Source organism: Anser anser (genome assembly GCF_964211835.1).
Source record: "Anser anser genome assembly, chromosome: 33".
NCBI classification, from domain to species: domain Eukaryota; kingdom Metazoa; phylum Chordata; class Aves; order Anseriformes; family Anatidae; genus Anser; species Anser anser.
Window position 1 is genome coordinate 39,019 of NC_139754.1, and position 18,757 is coordinate 57,775.

General features: G+C 62.1%; 1 protein-coding gene across 1 annotated transcript; it reads left to right on the forward strand.

Annotated features, from left to right (window-relative positions):
- Positions 1 to 3: 3 nt before the first annotated feature.
- On the forward strand, positions 4 to 2,540 carry LOC310888294 (uncharacterized protein; the record flags this gene model as incomplete). The annotated part of the gene is made up of 3 exons (XM_083814888.1): positions 4 to 567; positions 1,409 to 2,334; positions 2,406 to 2,540. Exons 1-3 carry the CDS (start codon positions 450 to 452, stop codon positions 2,538 to 2,540), a joined length of 1,179 nt encoding a protein of 392 aa, XP_083671014.1. The 5' UTR covers positions 4 to 449.
- Positions 2,541 to 18,757: the final 16,217 nt, after the last annotated feature.

Below are 18,757 nucleotides of genomic sequence, written 5' to 3' on the forward strand. Positions count from 1 at the left end.
TATTCTGCTGGTGCCACCCCGCCTGGCACCGGTGCACCTTCCCATGGCCCCATGCCAGCTACGGCGTGGGCGGAGATGGGAAACAGCTAATCCTGGCTCCCTGGGGGCTGCAGCCGCTGGGGTCCAGCTGGGTCCTCCTGGGGGGTCCCCACCAGCACCATGGTCCCCTAGAACCCACAGTCCCTGCTCCCCATTTTGGGTCAGATTCACCTCAAACGGGGCAAACACCCCCTCCCTGTGATGTTGTGGTGGCCCCGGGGTGGTGGCGGTGATGGTGGTGATAATGGGGAGGGTGTGGGGGGTCTGCTCGGGGGTCGTGATGCCCACAAGGGGTCTGGGCACGGCTGCATGCCCCCAACAACTGCCCGCCCCGGGGCAGTGCCAGGCGGGGACATGCGGCTCCTCCCCACAGAGGGGCAAAGTTCCCCACCGCCGCTCATGCCCCGGGCATGGCTCCGCACTGGGATGCTGCCGGCGGCACCGCGAGGCTGGGGGGTACCAAGATGGGGGCTTGCACCTGGGCCTTCCTCCTCCTCTTCCTCCTCCTCTTCTGTGGGGATGTGGCAGGTGAGTGGCGCCCGGCCGGGGGGCACCGAAACGCAGCCGTGGGGGGCAGGAGAGGGCAGCCTCCCCCAAGTCATCTCCTTGGGGTGCTCGGGGGGCGCGTTGGGGAGGCTCGGGGGGAATCGGCCTCCACAGCCTGAGGTGGCACTGTCCTGGTGGTGAAAGGGACACTGGGGACGGGGACAGGGACATTGGTGATGGGGATAAAGACAAGGATGGGGACAGGGATGGGGACAGTGATGGGGACAGGGATGGAGATGGGGACAGGGACAGGAACGGGAATGGGAACGGGGCAAGGATGGGGACAGGGATGGGAATGAGGACAGGAACGGGGACAGAGGCAGGGATGGGGACGGGGACAGGGACATGGACATTGACAGGGATGGGACCCCAGACAGGGAGAGGGATGGGGACACCCCACGACTCCCCAGCCCAGGATGACAGCAGTGACAAGGGAGAGTGGAGGCCGAGAATTGGTCCTCCTGGCCAGCCTCGTCCCTGTCCAAGGCTCCAGGGTTGCACACGTGTGTCCTTGCCCTGACACAGTGTGCACACGTGAGGGACGTGCAAACGGGCACAGGAAAGGCGTGGGAAGAAAGTGAGAGGGAGGAAGAGGGTGTAGGGGGGCAAGGACACAGGAGAGGCTGAAGGAGGCAAAGGGGAAAGGCGGGCGCGGGATGGGATGGGGTGGGGAACGGATCACACGAGGCCGTGACCTGGAGATAAAGCCACGATAACGAGGGTTCCAGAGAAGGGAAGGGAGGGGAGATGTTATCGCCCAATTCCGACGAACCGCGACTGCAAGGGAGGACCCACGGCTGAGCCACACTCACTGTGTCCACAGGTGCCAGCAGCACAACAACAACAACCACGACCTTGACCTCCAACACTTCTGCTTCAAGCCCAAACACTTCTGCAGAAGCCTCAAGTAAAGAATCCTCCTCTGAAACTGCCTCAATCTCAAACCCCACTGTCACTGCCTCAAAATCCATATACACAGTCAAGGCTTCGAGTCCAGTATCCTCAGTCACAGCCACGGCCGAAAATTACTTAACCGCCACGAGTCTACAATTCTCTATCAATCTCTCCAGGCAATACTCCACTTCACTCCACTCAAACTCAGACCCTACGGGCACCGACTCCACCCCAACCTCCTTCGTCACTGCCTCGACTTCCACATCCTCCGTCACGGCCTCCAGTCCATCATCCTCAGGCACGGCCTTGACCTCAGTCTCTGCCACGAGCCCATCCTCCGCTCACACGGCCTCAACCTCAACCTCCTCAGTCACCACCTCACGTCCTACAAACTCGAACACGGCCTCAACCAAGTTCAAAACCACCACAAGCCCGACCTCCTCCACAGCAGCCTCCAGTCCAGCATCCTCTGGTACCTCCTCGAGCCCGTCCTCCACTGTCAGCACCTCCTCTTCCCCAACCTCTATTGTCACCACCTCCACCCCGACCTCCTTCATCACCACCTCGACTTCTACAGCCTCAGTCATGGCCTCGAGCTCAACCTCCTCAGCATCCGCCAAAAGTCTGAAATCTTCTGTAACGGCCTGGACACCGTCCTCCACTCCCTCAATCTATGCCATGAGCCCGTCCTCTGCTCACACGGCCCCAAGCTCAACCTCCTGGGTCACCGCCTCAATTCCTACACCCTCCAGCACGGCCCTCGCCACCTCCACAACCACCACCACCAGCCCGACCTCCTCCTCAGCAGCCTCCAGTCCAGCATCCTCTGGTACCTCCTCGAGCCCGTCCTCCACTGTCAGCACCTCCACTTCCCCAACCTCTACTGTCACCGCCTCCACCCCGACCTCCTTTGTCACTGCCTCAAGCTCCACAGCCTCAGGCACGGCCTCGACCTCAGTTTCCTCCTCAACCGCCTCCAGTCTGCAATCCTCTGTCACAGCCTCGACACCGTCCTCCACTCCCACCACCTCAACCTCAGCCTCCTCGGTCATCGCATCTAGTCCAACCGCCTCAGTCCCGGCCTCAAGTTCAACATCCTTGGGCACGGCCTCCACCTCCTCCACCACAGACTTGAGTCTGCAATCCTCTCTTAGCGCCTCCACCCCGTCCTCCTTCGTCACGGCCTCGACTTCCACATCCTCAGGCACGGCCTCGACTTCCACATCCTCAGGCACGGCCTCAACCTCAGTCTCTGCCACGAGCCTGTCCTCCGCTCACACGGCCTCAACCTCAACCTCCTCGGTCACCGCCTCAAGTCCAACATCCTCGAGCACGGCCTCGATCACGTCCACAACCACCGCAAGCCCGACCTCCTCCTCAGCAGCCTCCAGTCCAGCATCCTCTGGTACCTCCTCGAGCCCGTCCTCCACTGTCAGCACCTCCACTTCCCCAACCTCTATTGTCACCACCTCCACCCCGACCTCCTTTGTCACTGCCTCAAGGTCCACAGCCTCACTCACGGCCTCGACCTCAATCTCCTCAGCAACCGCCTCGACTCTGCAATCTTCTGTCACGGCCTCGACACCGTCCTCCACTCCCACCACTTCAATCTCGGCCTCCTCGGTCGCCGACTGGACTTCCACACCCTCTGTCACCGCCTCAAGTCCAACAACCTCGGGCACGGCCTCCACATCCACATCCTCTGCAACCTCCTCAAGTCTGGAAACCACTGTCACCCCCTCGAGCCCGTCCTCCACTTACACTGCCTCGACCTCAACCTCCTGGGTCACGGCCTGCAGTCCTACATCCTCGAGCACGGCCCTCACCACCTCCACAACCACCACCACCAGCCCGACCTCCTCCTCAGCAGCCTCCAGTCCAGCAGCCTCTGTTACGTCCTCGAACCCATCCTCCACTCACATGGACTCGACCTCAACCTCCTGGGTCACCGCCTCAAGTCCTACACCCTCCAGCACGGCCCTCACCACCTCCATAACCACCACCACCAGCCCGACCTCCTCCTCAGCAGCCTCGAGTCCAGCAGCCTCTGTTATTACCTCGAGCCCGTCCTCCACTCACACAGCCTCCACCTCAACCTCCTCGGTCACCGCCTCTAGTCCGACATCCTCGGACACGGCCTCAACTCCAACATCCTCAGGCGTAGCCTCCATCTCCTCCACAGCCACCACCAACCCGACCTCCTCCTCAGCAGCCTCCAGTCCAGCATCCTCTGGTACCTCCTCGAGCCCGTCCTCCACTGTCAGCACCTCCACTTCCCCAACCTCTACTGTCACCGCCTCCACCCCGACCTCCTTTGTCACTGCCTCAAGCTCCACAGCCTCAGGCACGGCCTCGACCTCAGTTTCCTCCTCAACCGCCTCCAGTCTGCAATCCTCTGTCACAGCCTCGACACCGTCCTCCACTCCCACCACCTCAACCTCAGCCTCCTCGGTCATCGCATCTAGTCCAACCGCCTCAGTCCCGGCCTCAAGTTCAACATCCTTGGGCACGGCCTCCACCTCCTCCACCACAGACTTGAGTCTGCAATCCTCTCTTAGCGCCTCCACCCCGTCCTCCACTGTCAGCACCTCCACCCCAACATCTACGGTCACCGCCTCCACCGCGACCTCCTTTGTCACGGCCTCGACTTCCACATCCTCAGGCACGGCCTCGACTTCCACATCCTCAGGCACAGCCTCAACCTCAGTCTCTGCCACGAGCCTGTCCTCCGCTCACACGGCCTCAACCTCAACCTCCTCGGTCACCGCCTCAAGTCCAACATCCTCGAGCGCGGCCTCGATCACGTCCACAACCACCGCAAGCCCGACCTCCTCCTCAGCAGCCTCCAGTCCAGCATCCTCTGGTACCTCCTCGAGCCCGTCCTCCACTGTCAGCACCTCCACTTCCCCAACCTCTATTGTCACCACCTCCACCCCGACCTCCTTTGTCACTGCCTCAAGGTCCACAGCCTCACTCACGGCCTCGACCTCAATCTCCTCAGCAACCGCCTCGACTCTGCAATCTTCTGTCACGGCCTCGACACCGTCCTCCACTCCCACCACCTCAATCTCGGCCTCCTCGGTCGCCGACTGGACTTCCACACCCTCTGTCACCGCCTCAAGTCCAACAACCTCGGGCACGGCCTCCACATCCACATCCTCTGCAACCTCCTCAAGTCTGGAAACCACTGTCACCCCCTCGAGCCCGTCCTCCACTTACACTGCCTCGACCTCAACCTCCTGGGTCACGGCCTCCAGTCCTACATCCTCGAGCACGGCCCTCACCACCTCCACAACCACCACCACCAGCCCGACCTCCTCCTCAGCAGCCTCGAGTCCAGCAGCCTCTGTTATTACCTCGAGCCCGTCCTCCACTCACACGGCCTCCACCTCAACCTCCTCGGTCACCGCCTCTAGTCCGACATCCTCGGACACGGCCTCAACTCCAACATCCTCAGGCGTAGCCTCCATCTCCTCCACAGCCACCACCAACCCGACCTCCTCCTCAGCAGCCTCCAGTCCAGCATCCTCTGGTACCTCCTCGAGCCCGTCCTCCACTGTCAGCACCTCCACTTCCCCAACCTCTACTGTCACCGCCTCCACCCGGACTTCTTTTGTTACTGCCTCAAGCTCCACAGCCTCAGGCACGGCCTCGACCTCAGTTTCCTCCTCAACCGCCTCCAGTCTGCAATCCTCTGTCACAGCCTCGACACCGTCCTCCACTCCCACCACCTCAACCTCAGCCTCCTCGGTCATCGCTTCTAGTCCAACCTCCTCAGTCCCGGCCTCAAGTTCAACATCCTTGGGCACGGCCTCCACCTCCTCCACCACAGACTTGAGTCTGCAATCCTCTCTTAGCGCCTCCACCCCGTCCTCCACTGTCAGCACCTCCACCCCAACCTCTACGGTCACCGCCTCCACCCCGACCTCCTTCGTCACGGCCTCGACTTCCACATCCTCAGGCACGGCCTCAACCTCAGTCTCTGCCACGAGCCTGTCCTCCGCTCACACGGCCTCAACCTCAACCTCCTCGGTCACCGCCTCAAGTCCAACATCCTCGAGCACGGCCTCGATCACGTCCACAACCACCGCAAGCCCGACCTCCTCCTCAGCAGCCTCCAGTCCAGCATCCTCTGGTACCTCCTCGAGCCCGTCCTCCACTGTCAGCACCTCCACTTCCCCAACCTCTATTGTCACCACCTCCACCCCGACCTCCTTTGTCACTGCCTCAAGGTCCACAGCCTCACTCACGGCCTCGACCTCAATCTCCTCAGCAACCGCCTCGACTCTGCAATCTTCTGTCACGGCCTCGACACCGTCCTCCACTCCCACCACTTCAATCTCGGCCTCCTCGGTCGCCGACTGGACTTCCACACCCTCTGTCACCGCCTCAAGTCCAACAACCTCGGGCACGGCCTCCACATCCACATCCTCTGCAACCTCCTCAAGTCTGGAAACCACTGTCACCCCCTCGAGCCCGTCCTCCACTTACACTGCCTCGACCTCAACCTCCTGGGTCACGGCCTGCAGTCCTACATCCTCGAGCACGGCCCTCACCACCTCCACAACCACCACCACCAGCCCGACCTCCTCCTCAGCAGCCTCCAGTCCAGCAGCCTCTGTTACGTCCTCGAGCCCATCCTCCACTCACATGGACTTGACCTCAACCTCCTGGGTCACCGCCTCAAGTCCTACACCCTCCAGCACGGCCCTCACCACCTCCATAACCACCACCACCAGCCCGACCTCCTCCTCAGCAGCCTCGAGTCCAGCAGCCTCTGTTATTACCTCGAGCCCGTCCTCCACTCACACGGCCTCCACCTCAACCTCCTCGGTCACCGCCTCTAGTCCGACATCCTCGGACACGGCCTCAACTCCAACATCCTCAGGCGTAGCCTCCATCTCCTCCACAGCCACCACCAACCCGACCTCCTCCTCAGCAGCCTCCAGTCCAGCATCCTCTGGTACCTCCTCGAGCCCGTCCTCCACTGTCAGCACCTCCACTTCCCCAACCTCTACTGTCACCGCCTCCACCCCGACCTCCTTTGTCACTGCCTCAAGCTCCACAGCCTCAGGCACGGCCTCGACCTCAGTTTCCTCCTCAACCGCCTCCAGTCTGCAATCCTCTGTCACAGCCTCGACACCGTCCTCCACTCCCACCACCTCAACCTCAGCCTCCTCGGTCATCGCATCTAGTCCAACCGCCTCAGTCCCGGCCTCAAGTTCAACATCCTTGGGCACGGCCTCCACCTCCTCCACCACAGACTTGAGTCTGCAATCCTCTCTTAGCGCCTCCACCCCGTCCTCCACTGTCAGCACCTCCACCCCAACATCTACGGTCACCGCCTCCACCCCGACCTCCTTCGTCACGGCCTCGACTTCCACATCCTCAGGCACGGCCTCGACTTCCACATCCTCAGGCACGGCCTCAACCTCAGTCTCTGCCACGAGCCTGTCCTCCGCTCACACGGCCTCAACCTCAACCTCCTCGGTCACCGCCTCAAGTCCAACATCCTCGAGCACGGCCTCGATCACGTCCACAACCACCGCAAGCCCGACCTCCTCCTCAGCAGCCTCCAGTCCAGCATCCTCTGGTACCTCCTCGAGCCCGTCCTCCACTGTCAGCACCTCCACTTCCCCAACCTCTATTGTCACCACCTCCACCCCGACCTCCTTTGTCACTGCCTCAAGGTCCACAGCCTCACTCACGGCCTCGACCTCAATCTCCTCAGCAACCGCCTCGACTCTGCAATCTTCTGTCACGGCCTCGACACCGTCCTCCACTCCCACCACCTCAATCTCGGCCTCCTCGGTCGCCGACTGGACTTCCACACCCTCTGTCACCGCCTCAAGTCCAACAACCTCGGGCACGGCCTCCACATCCACATCCTCTGCAACCTCCTCAAGTCTGGAAACCACTGTCACCCCCTCGAGCCCGTCCTCCACTTACACTGCCTCGACCTCAACCTCCTGGGTCACGGCCTCCAGTCCTACATCCTCGAGCACGGCCCTCACCACCTCCACAACCACCACCACCAGCCCGACCTCCTCCTCAGCAGCCTCGAGTCCAGCAGCCTCTGTTATTACCTCGAGCCCGTCCTCCACTCACACGGCCTCCACCTCAACCTCCTCGGTCACCGCCTCTAGTCCGACATCCTCGGACACGGCCTCAACTCCAACATCCTCAGGCGTAGCCTCCATCTCCTCCACAGCCACCACCAACCCGACCTCCTCCTCAGCAGCCTCCAGTCCAGCATCCTCTGGTACCTCCTCGAGCCCGTCCTCCACTGTCAGCACCTCCACTTCCCCAACCTCTACTGTCACCGCCTCCACCCCGACCTCCTTTGTCACTGCCTCAAGCTCCACAGCCTCAGGCACGGCCTCGACCTCAGTTTCCTCCTCAACCGCCTCCAGTCTGCAATCCTCTGTCACAGCCTCGACACCGTCCTCCACTCCCACCACCTCAACCTCAGCCTCCTCGGTCATCGCTTCTAGTCCAACCTCCTCAGTCCCGGCCTCAAGTTCAACATCCTTGGGCACGGCCTCCACCTCCTCCACCACAGACTTGAGTCTGCAATCCTCTCTTAGCGCCTCCACCCCGTCCTCCACTGTCAGCACCTCCACCCCAACCTCTACGGTCACCGCCTCCACCCCGACCTCCTTCGTCACGGCCTCGACTTCCACATCCTCAGGCACGGCCTCAACCTCAGTCTCTGCCACGAGCCTGTCCTCCGCTCACACGGCCTCAACCTCAACCTCCTCGGTCACCGCCTCAAGTCCAACATCCTCGAGCACGGCCTCGATCACGTCCACAACCACCGCAAGCCTGACCTCCTCCTCAGCAGCCTCCAGTCCAGCATCCTCTGGTACCTCCTCGAGCCCGTCCTCCACTGTCAGCACCTCCACTTCCCCAACCTCTATTGTCACCACCTCCACCCCGACCTCCTTTGTCACTGCCTCAAGGTCCACAGCCTCACTCACGGCCTCGACCTCAATCTCCTCAGCAACCGCCTCGACTATGCAATCTTCTGTCACGGCCTCGACACCGTCCTCCACTCCCACCACCTCAATCTCGGCCTCCTCGGTCGCCGACTGGACTTCCACACCCTCTGTCACCGCCTCAAGTCCAACAACCTCGGGCACGGCCTCCACATCCACATCCTCTGCAACCTCCTCAAGTCTGGAAACCACTGTCACCCCCTCGAGCCCGTCCTCCACTTACACTGCCTCGACCTCAACCTCCTGGGTCACGGCCTCCAGTCCTACATCCTCGAGCACGGCCCTCACCACCTCCACAACCACCACCACCAGCCCGACCTCCTCCTCAGCAGCCTCCAGTCCAGCAGCCTCTGTTACGTCCTCGAGCCCGTCCTCCACTCACATGGACTCGACCTCAACCTCCTGGGTCACCGCCTCAAGTCCTACACCCTCCAGCACGGCCCTCACCACCTCCATAACCACCACCACCAGCCCGACCTCCTCCTCAGCAGCCTCGAGTCCAGCAGCCTCTGTTATTACCTCGAGCCCGTCCTCCACTCACACGGCCTCCACCTCAACCTCCTCGGTCACCGCCTCTAGTCCGACATCCTCGGACACGGCCTCAACTCCAACATCCTCAGGCGTAGCCTCCATCTCCTCCACAGCCACCACCAACCCGACCTCCTCCTCAGCAGCCTCCAGTCCAGCATCCTCTGGTACCTCCTCGAGCCCGTCCTCCACTGTCAGCACCTCCACTTCCCCAACCTCTACTGTCACCGCCTCCACCCGGACTTCTTTTGTTACTGCCTCAAGCTCCACAGCCTCAGGCACGGCCTCGACCTCAGTTTCCTCCTCAACCGCCTCCAGTCTGCAATCCTCTGTCACAGCCTCGACACCGTCCTCCACTCCCACCACCTCAACCTCAGCCTCCTCGGTCATCGCTTCTAGTCCAACCTCCTCAGTCCCGGCCTCAAGTTCAACATCCTTGGGCACGGCCTCCACCTCCTCCACCACAGACTTGAGTCTGCAATCCTCTCTTAGCGCCTCCACCCCGTCCTCCACTGTCAGCACCTCCACCCCAACCTCTACGGTCACCGCCTCCACCCCGACCTCCTTCGTCACGGCCTCGACTTCCACATCCTCAGGCACGGCCTCAACCTCAGTCTCTGCCACGAGCCTGTCCTCCGCTCACACGGCCTCAACCTCAACCTCCTCGGTCACCGCCTCAAGTCCAACATCCTCGAGCACGGCCTCGATCACGTCCACAACCACCGCAAGCCTGACCTCCTCCTCAGCAGCCTCCAGTCCAGCATCCTCTGGTACCTCCTCGAGCCCGTCCTCCACTGTCAGCACCTCCACTTCCCCAACCTCTATTGTCACCACCTCCACCCCGACCTCCTTTGTCACTGCCTCAAGGTCCACAGCCTCACTCACGGCCTCGACCTCAATCTCCTCAGCAACCGCCTCGACTATGCAATCTTCTGTCACGGCCTCGACACCGTCCTCCACTCCCACCACCTCAATCTCGGCCTCCTCGGTCGCCGACTGGACTTCCACACCCTCTGTCACCGCCTCAAGTCCAACAACCTCGGGCACGGCCTCCACATCCACATCCTCTGCAACCTCCTCAAGTCTGGAAACCACTGTCACCCCCTCGAGCCCGTCCTCCACTTACACTGCCTCGACCTCAACCTCCTGGGTCACGGCCTCCAGTCCTACATCCTCGAGCACAGCCCTCACCACCTCCACAACCACCACCACCAGCCCGACCTCCTCCTCAGCAGCCTCCAGTCCAGCAGCCTCTGTTACGTCCTCGAGCCCGTCCTCCACTCACATGGACTCGACCTCAACCTCCTGGGTCACCGCCTCAAGTCCTACACCCTCCAGCACGGCCCTCACCACCTCCATAACCACCACCACCAGCCCGACCTCCTCCTCAGCAGCCTCGAGTCCAGCAGCCTCTGTTATTACCTCGAGCCCGTCCTCCACTCACACGGCCTCCACCTCAACCTCCTCGGTCACCGCCTCTAGTCCGACATCCTCGGACACGGCCTCAACTCCAACATCCTCAGGCGTAGCCTCCATCTCCTCCACAGCCACCACCAACCCGACCTCCTCCTCAGCAGCCTCCAGTCCAGCATCCTCTGGTACCTCCTCGAGCCCGTCCTCCACTGTCAGCACCTCCACTTCCCCAACCTCTACTGTCACCGCCTCCACCCCGACCTCCTTTGTCACTGCCTCAAGCTCCACAGCCTCAGGCACGGCCTCGACCTCAGTTTCCTCCTCAACCGCCTCCAGTCTGCAATCCTCTGTCACAGCCTCGACACCGTCCTCCACTCCCACCACCTCAACCTCAGCCTCCTCGGTCATCGCATCTAGTCCAACCTCCTCAGTCCCGGCCTCAAGTTCAACATCCTTGGGCACGGCCTCCACCTCCTCCACCACAGACTTGAGTCTGCAATCCTCTCTTAGCGCCTCCACCCCGTCCTCCACTGTCAGCACCTCCACCCCAACCTCTACGGTCAACGCCTCCACCCCGACCTCCTTCGTCACGGCCTCGACTTCCACATCCTCAGGCACGGCCTCGACTTCCACATCCTCAGGCACGGCCTCAACCTCAGTCTCTGCCACGAGCCTGTCCTCCGCTCACACGGCCTCAACCTCAACCTCCTCGGTCACCGCCTCAAGTCCAACATCCTCGAGCACGGCCTCGATCACGTCCACAACCACCGCAAGCCCGACCTCCTCCTCAGCAGCCTCCAGTCCAGCATCCTCTGGTACCTCCTCGAGCCCGTCCTCCACTGTCAGCACCTCCACTTCCCCAACCTCTATTGTCACCGCCTCCACCCCGACCTCCTTTGTCACTGCCTCAAGGTCCACAGCCTCACTCACGGCCTCGACCTCAATCTCCTCAGCAACCGCCTCGACTATGCAATCTTCTGTCACGGCCTCGACACCGTCCTCCACTCCCACCACCTCAATCTCGGCCTCCTCGGTCGCCGACTGGACTTCCACACCCTCTGTCACCGCCTCAAGTCCAACAACCTCGGGCACGGCCTCCACATCCACATCCTCTGCAACCTCCTCAAGTCTGGAAACCACTGTCACCCCCTCGAGCCCGTCCTCCACTTACACTGCCTCGACCTCAACCTCCTGGGTCACGGCCTCCAGTCCTACATCCTCGAGCACGGCCCTCACCACCTCCACAACCACCACCACCAGCCCGACCTCCTCCTCAGCAGCCTCCAGTCCAGCAGCCTCTGTTACGTCCTCGAGCCCGTCCTCCACTCACACGGCCTCCACCTCAACCTCCTCGGTCACCGCCTCTAGTCCGACATCCTCGGACACGGCCTCAACTCCAACATCCTCAGGCGTAGCCTCCATCTCCTCCACAGCCACCACCAACCCGACCTCCTCCTCAGCAGCCTCCAGTCCAGCATCCTCTGGTACCTCCTCGAGCCCGTCCTCCACTGTCAGCACCTCCACTTCCCCAACCTCTACTGTCACCGCCTCCACCCCGACCTCCTTTGTCACTGCCTCAAGCTCCACAGCCTCAGGCACGGCCTCGACCTCAGTTTCCTCCTCAACCGCCTCCAGTCTGCAATCCTCTGTCACAGCCTCGACACCGTCCTCCACTCCCACCACCTCAACCTCAGCCTCCTCGGTCATCGCATCTAGTCCAACCTCCTCAGTCCCGGCCTCAAGTTCAACATCCTTGGGCACGGCCTCCACCTCCTCCACCACAGACTTGAGTCTGCAATCCTCTCTTAGCGCCTCCACCCCGTCCTCCACTGTCAGCACCTCCACCCCAACCTCTACGGTCACCGCCTCCACCCCGACCTCCTTCGTCACGGCCTCGACTTCCACATCCTCAGGCACGGCCTCGACTTCCACATCCTCAGGCACGGCCTCAACCTCAGTCTCTGCCACGAGCCTGTCCTCCGCTCACACGGCCTCAACCTCAACCTCCTCGGTCACCGCCTCAAGTCCAACATCCTCGAGCACGGCCTCGATCACGTCCACAACCACCGCAAGCCCGACCTCCTCCTCAGCAGCCTCCAGTCCAGCATCCTCTGGTACCTCCTCGAGCCCGTCCTCCACTGTCAGCACCTCCACTTCCCCAACCTCTATTGTCACCACCTCCACCCCGACCTCCTTTGTCACTGCCTCAAGGTCCACAGCCTCACTCACGGCCTTGACCTCAATCTCCTCAGCAACCGCCTCGACTATGCAATCTTCTGTCACGGCCTCGACACCGTCCTCCACTCCCACCACCTCAATCTCGGCCTCCTCGGTCGCCGACTGGACTTCCACACCCTCTGTCACCGCCTCAAGTCCAACAACCTCGGGCACGGCCTCCACATCCACATCCTCTGCAACCTCCTCAAGTCTGGAAACCACTGTCACCCCCTCGAGCCCGTCCTCCACTTACACTGCCTCGACCTCAACCTCCTGGGTCACGGCCTCCAGTCCTACATCCTCCAGCACGGCCCTCACCACCTCCACAACCACCACCACCAGCCCGACCTCCTCCTCAGCAGCCTCCAGTCCAGCAGCCTCTGTTACGTCCTCGAGCCCGTCCTCCACTCACATGGACTCGACCTCAACCTCCTGGGTCACCGCCTCAAGTCCTACACCCTCCAGCACGGCCCTCACCACCTCCATAACCACCACCACCAGCCCGACCTCCTCCTCAGCAGCCTCGAGTCCAGCAGCCTCTGTTATTACCTCGAGCCCGTCCTCCACTCACACGGCCTCCACCTCAACCTCCTCGGTCACCGCCTCTAGTCCGACATCCTCGGACACGGCCTCAACTCCAACATCCTCAGGCGTAGCCTCCATCTCCTCCACAGCCACCACCAACCCGACCTCCTCCTCAGCAGCCTCCAGTCCAGCATCCTCTGGTACCTCCTCGAGCCCGTCCTCCACTGTCAGCACCTCCACTTCCCCAACCTCTACTGTCACCGCCTCCACCCCGACCTCCTTTGTCACTGCCTCAAGCTCCACAGCCTCAGGCACGGCCTCGACCTCAGTTTCCTCCTCAACCGCCTCCAGTCTGCAATCCTCTGTCACAGCCTCGACACCGTCCTCCACTCCCACCACCTCAACCTCAGCCTCCTCGGTCATCGCATCTAGTCCAACCTCCTCAGTCCCGGCCTCAAGTTCAACATCCTTGGGCACGGCCTCCACCTCCTCCACCACAGACTTGAGTCTGCAATCCTCTCTTAGCGCCTCCACCCCGTCCTCCACTGTCAGCACCTCCACCCCAACCTCTACGGTCACCGCCTCCACCCCGACCTCCTTCGTCACGGCCTCGACTTCCACATCCTCAGGCACGGCCTCGACTTCCACATCCTCAGGCACGGCCTCAACCTCAGTCTCTGCCACGAGCCTGTCCTCCGCTCACACGGCCTCAACCTCAACCTCCTCGGTCACCGCCTCAAGTCCAACATCCTCGAGCACGGCCTCGATCACGTCCACAACCACCGCAAGCCCGACCTCCTCCTCAGCAGCCTCCAGTCCAGCATCCTCTGGTACCTCCTCGAGCCCGTCCTCCACTGTCAGCACCTCCACTTCCCCAACCTCTATTGTCACCACCTCCACCCCGACCTCCTTTGTCACTGCCTCAAGGTCCACAGCCTCACTCACGGCCTCGACCTCAATCTCCTCAGCAACCGCCTCGACTCTGCAATCTTCTGTCACGGCCTCGACACCGTCCTCCACTCCCACCACCTCAATCTCGGCCTCCTCGGTCGCCGACTGGACTTCCACACCCTCTGTCACCGCCTCAAGTCCAACAACCTCGGGCACGGCCTCCACATCCACATCCTCTGCAACCTCCTCAAGTCTGGAAACCACTGTCACCCCCTCGAGCCCGTCCTCCACTTACACTGCCTCGACCTCAACCTCCTGGGTCACGGCCTCCAGTCCTACATCCTCGAGCACGGCCCTCACCACCTCCACAACCACCACCACCAGCCCGACCTCCTCCTCAGCAGCCTCCAGTCCAGCAGCCTCTGTTACGTCCTCGAGCCCGTCCTCCACTCACATGGACTCGACCTCAACCTCCTGGGTCACCGCATCAAGTCCTACACCCTCCAGCACGGCCCTCACCACCTCCATAACCACCACCACCAGCCCGACCTCCTCCTCAGCAGCCTCGAGTCCAGCAGCCTCTGTTATTACCTCGAGCCCATCCTCCACTCACACGGCCTCCACCTCAACCTCCTCGGTCACCGCCTCTAGTCCGACATCCTCGGACACGGCCTCAACTCCAACATTCTCAGGCGTAGCCTCCATCTCCTCCACAGCCACCACCAACCCGACCTCCTCCTCAGCAGCCTCCAGTCCAGCATCCTCTGGTACCTCCTCGAGCCCGTCCTCCACTGTCAGCACCTCCACTTCCCCAACCTCTACTGTCACCGCCTCCACCCCGACCTCCTTTGCCACTGCCTCAAGCTCCACAGCCTCAGGCACGGCCTCGACCTCAGTTTCCTCCTCAACCGCCTCCAGTCTGCAATCCTCTGTCACAGCCTCGACACCGTCCTCCACTCCCACCACCTCAACCTCAGCCTCCTCGGTCATCGCTTCTAGTCCAACCTCCTCAGTCCCGGCCTCAAGTTCAACATCCTTGGGCACGGCCTCCACCTCCTCCACCACAGACTTGAGTCTGCAATCCTCTCTTAGCGCTTCCACCCCGTCCTCCACTGTCAGCACCTCCACCCCAACCTCTACGGTCACCGCCTCCACCGCGACCTCCTTTGTCACGGCCTCGACTTCCACATCCTCAGGCACGGCCTCGACTTCCACATCCTCAGGCACGGCCTCGACCTCAGTCTCTGCCACGAGCCTGTCCTCCGCTCACACGGCCTCAACCTCAACCTCCTCGGTCACCGCCTCAAGTCCAACATCCTCGAGCACGGCCTCGATCACGTCCACAACCACCGCAAGCCCGACCTCCTCCTCAGCAGCCTCCAGTCCAGCATCCTCTGGTACCTCCTCGAGCCCGTCCTCCACTGTCAGCACCTCCACTTCCCCAACCTCTATTGTCACCACCTCCACCCCGACCTCCTTTGTCACTGCCTCAAGGTCCACAGCCTCACTCACGGCCTCGACCTCAATCTCCTCAGCAACCGCCTCGACTCTGCAATCTTCTGTCACGGCCTCGACACCGTCCTCCACTCCCACCACTTCAATCTCGGCCTCCTCGGTCGCCGACTGGACTTCCACACCCTCTGTCACCGCCTCAAGTCCAACAACCTCGGGCACGGCCTCCACATCCACATCCTCTGCAACCTCCTCAAGTCTGGAAACCACTGTCACCCCCTCGAGCCCGTCCTCCACTTACACTGCCTCGACCTCAACCTCCTGGGTCACGGCCTCCAGTCCTACATCCTCGAGCACGGCCCTCACCACCTCCACAACCACCACCACCAGCCCGACCTCCTCCTCAGCAGCCTCCAGTCCAGCAGCCTCTGTTACGTCCTCGAGCCCGTCCTCCACTCACATGGACTCGACCTCAACCTCCTGGGTCACCGCCTCAAGTCCTACACCCTCCAGCACGGCCCTCACCACCTCCATAACCACCACCACCAGCCCGACCTCCTCCTCAGCAGCCTCGAGTCCAGCAGCCTCTGTTATTACCTCGAGCCCGTCCTCCACTCACACGGCCTCCACCTCAACCTCCTCGGTCACCGCCTCTAGTCCGACATCCTCGGACACGGCCTCAACTCCAACATCCTCAGGCGTAGCCTCCATCTCCTCCACAGCCACCACCAACCCGACCTCCTCCTCAGCAGCCTCCAGTCCAGCATCCTCTGGTACCTCCTCGAGCCCGTCCTCCACTGTCAGCACCTCCACTTCCCCAACCTCTACTGTCACCGCCTCCACCCCGACCTCCTTTGTCACTGCCTCAAGCTCCACAGCCTCAGGCACGGCCTCGACCTCAGTTTCCTCCTCAACCGCCTCCAGTCTGCAATCCTCTGTCACAGCCTCGACACCGTCCTCCACTCCCACCACCTCAACCTCAGCCTCCTCGGTCATCGCATCTAGTCCAACCTCCTCAGTCCCGGCCTCAAGTTCAACATCCTTGGGCACGGCCTCCACCTCCTCCACCACAGACTTGAGTCTGCAATCCTCTCTTAGCGCCTCCACCCCGTCCTCCACTGTCAGCACCTCCACCCCAACCTCTACGGTCACCGCCTCCACCCCGACCTCCTTCGTCACGGCCTCGACTTCCACATCCTCAGGCACGGCCTCAACCTCAGTCTCTGCCACGAGCCTGTCCTCCGCTCACACGGCCTCAACCTCAACCTCCTCGGTCACCGCCTCAAGTCCAACATCCTCGAGCACGGCCTCGATCACGTCCACAACCACCGCAAGCCCGACCTCCTCCTCAGCAGCCTCCAGTCCAGCATCCTCTGGTACCTCCTCGAGCCCGTCCTCCACTGTCAGCACCTCCACTTCCCCAACCTCTATTGTCACCACCTCCACCCCGACATCCTTTGTCACTGCCTCAAGGTCCACAGCCTCACTCACGGCCTCGACCTCAATCTCCTCAGCAACCGCCTCGACTATGCAATCTTCTGTCACGGCCTCCACACCGTCCTCCACTCCGACAACCTCAATCTCGGCCTCCTCGGTCGCCGACTGGACTTCCACACCCTCTGTCACCGCCTCAAGTCCAACAACCTCGGGCATGGCCTCCACATCCACATCCTCTGCAACCTCCTCAAGTCTGGAAACCACTGTCACCCCCTCGAGCCCGTCCTCCACTTACACTGCCTCGACCTCAACCTCCTGGGTCACGGCCTCCAGTCCTACATCCTCGAGCACGGCCCTCACCACCTCCACAACCACCACCACCGGCCCGACCTCCTCCTCAGCAGCCTCCAGTCCAGCAGCCTCTGTTACGTCCTCGAGCCCGTCCTCCACTCACATGGACTCGACCTCAACCTCCTGGGTCACCGCCTCAAGTCCTACACCCTCCAGCACGGCCCTCACCACCTCCATAACCACCACCACCAGCCCGACCTCCTCCTCAGCAGCCTCGAGTCCAGCAGCCTCTGTTATTACCTCGAGCCCGTCCTCCACTCACACGGCCTCCACCTCAACCTCCTCGGTCACCGCCTCTAGTCCGACATCCTCGGACACGGCCTCAACTCCAACATCCTCAGGCGTAGCCTCCATCTCCTCCACAGCCACCACCAACCCGACCTCCTCCTCAGCAGCCTCCAGTCCAGCATCCTCTGGTACCTCCTCGAGCCCGTCCTCCACTGTCAGCACCTCCACTTCCCCAACCTCTACTGTCACCGCCTCCACCCGGACTTCTTTTGTTACTGCCTCAAGCTCCACAGCCTCAGGCACGGCCTCGACCTCAGTTTCCTCCTCAACCGCCTCCAGTCTGCAATCCTCTGTCACAGCCTCGACACCGTCCTCCACTCCCACCACCTCAACCTCAGCCTCCTCGGTCATCGCTTCTAGTCCAACCTCCTCAGTCCCGGCCTCAAGTTCAACATCCTTGGGCACGGCCTCCACCTCCTCCACCACAGACTTGAGTCTGCAATCCTCTCTTAGCGCCTCCACCCCGTCCTCCACTGTCAGCACCTCCACCCCAACCTCTACGGTCACCGCCTCCACCCCGACCTCCTTCGTCACGGCCTCGACTTCCACATCCTCAGGCACGGCCTCAACCTCAGTCTCTGCCACGAGCCTGTCCTCCGCTCACACGGCCTCAACCTCAACCTCCTCGGTCACCGCCTCAAGTCCAACATCCTCGAGCACGGCCTCGATCACGTCCACAACCACCGCAAGCCTGACCTCCTCCTCAGCAGCCTCCAGTCCAGCATCCTCTGGTACCTCCTCGAGCCCGTCCTCCACTGTCAGCACCTCCACTTCCCCAACCTCTATTGTCACCACCTCCACCCCGACCTCCTTTGTCACTGCCTCAAGGTCCACAGCCTCACTCACGGCCTCGACCTCAATCTCCTCAGCAACCGCCTCGACTATGCAATCTTCTGTCACGGCCTCCACACCGTCCTCCACTCCCACCACCTCAATCTCGGCCTCCTCGGTCGCCGACTGGACTTCCACACCCTCTGTCACCGCCTCAAGTCCAACAACCTCGGGCACGGCCTCCACATCCACATCCTCTGCAACCTCCTCAAGTCTGGAAACCACTGTCACCCCCTCGAGCCCGTCCTCCACTTACACTGCCTCGACCTCAACCTCCTGGGTCACGGCCTCCAGTCCTACATCCTCGAGCACGGCCCTCACCACCTCCACAACCACCACCACCGGCC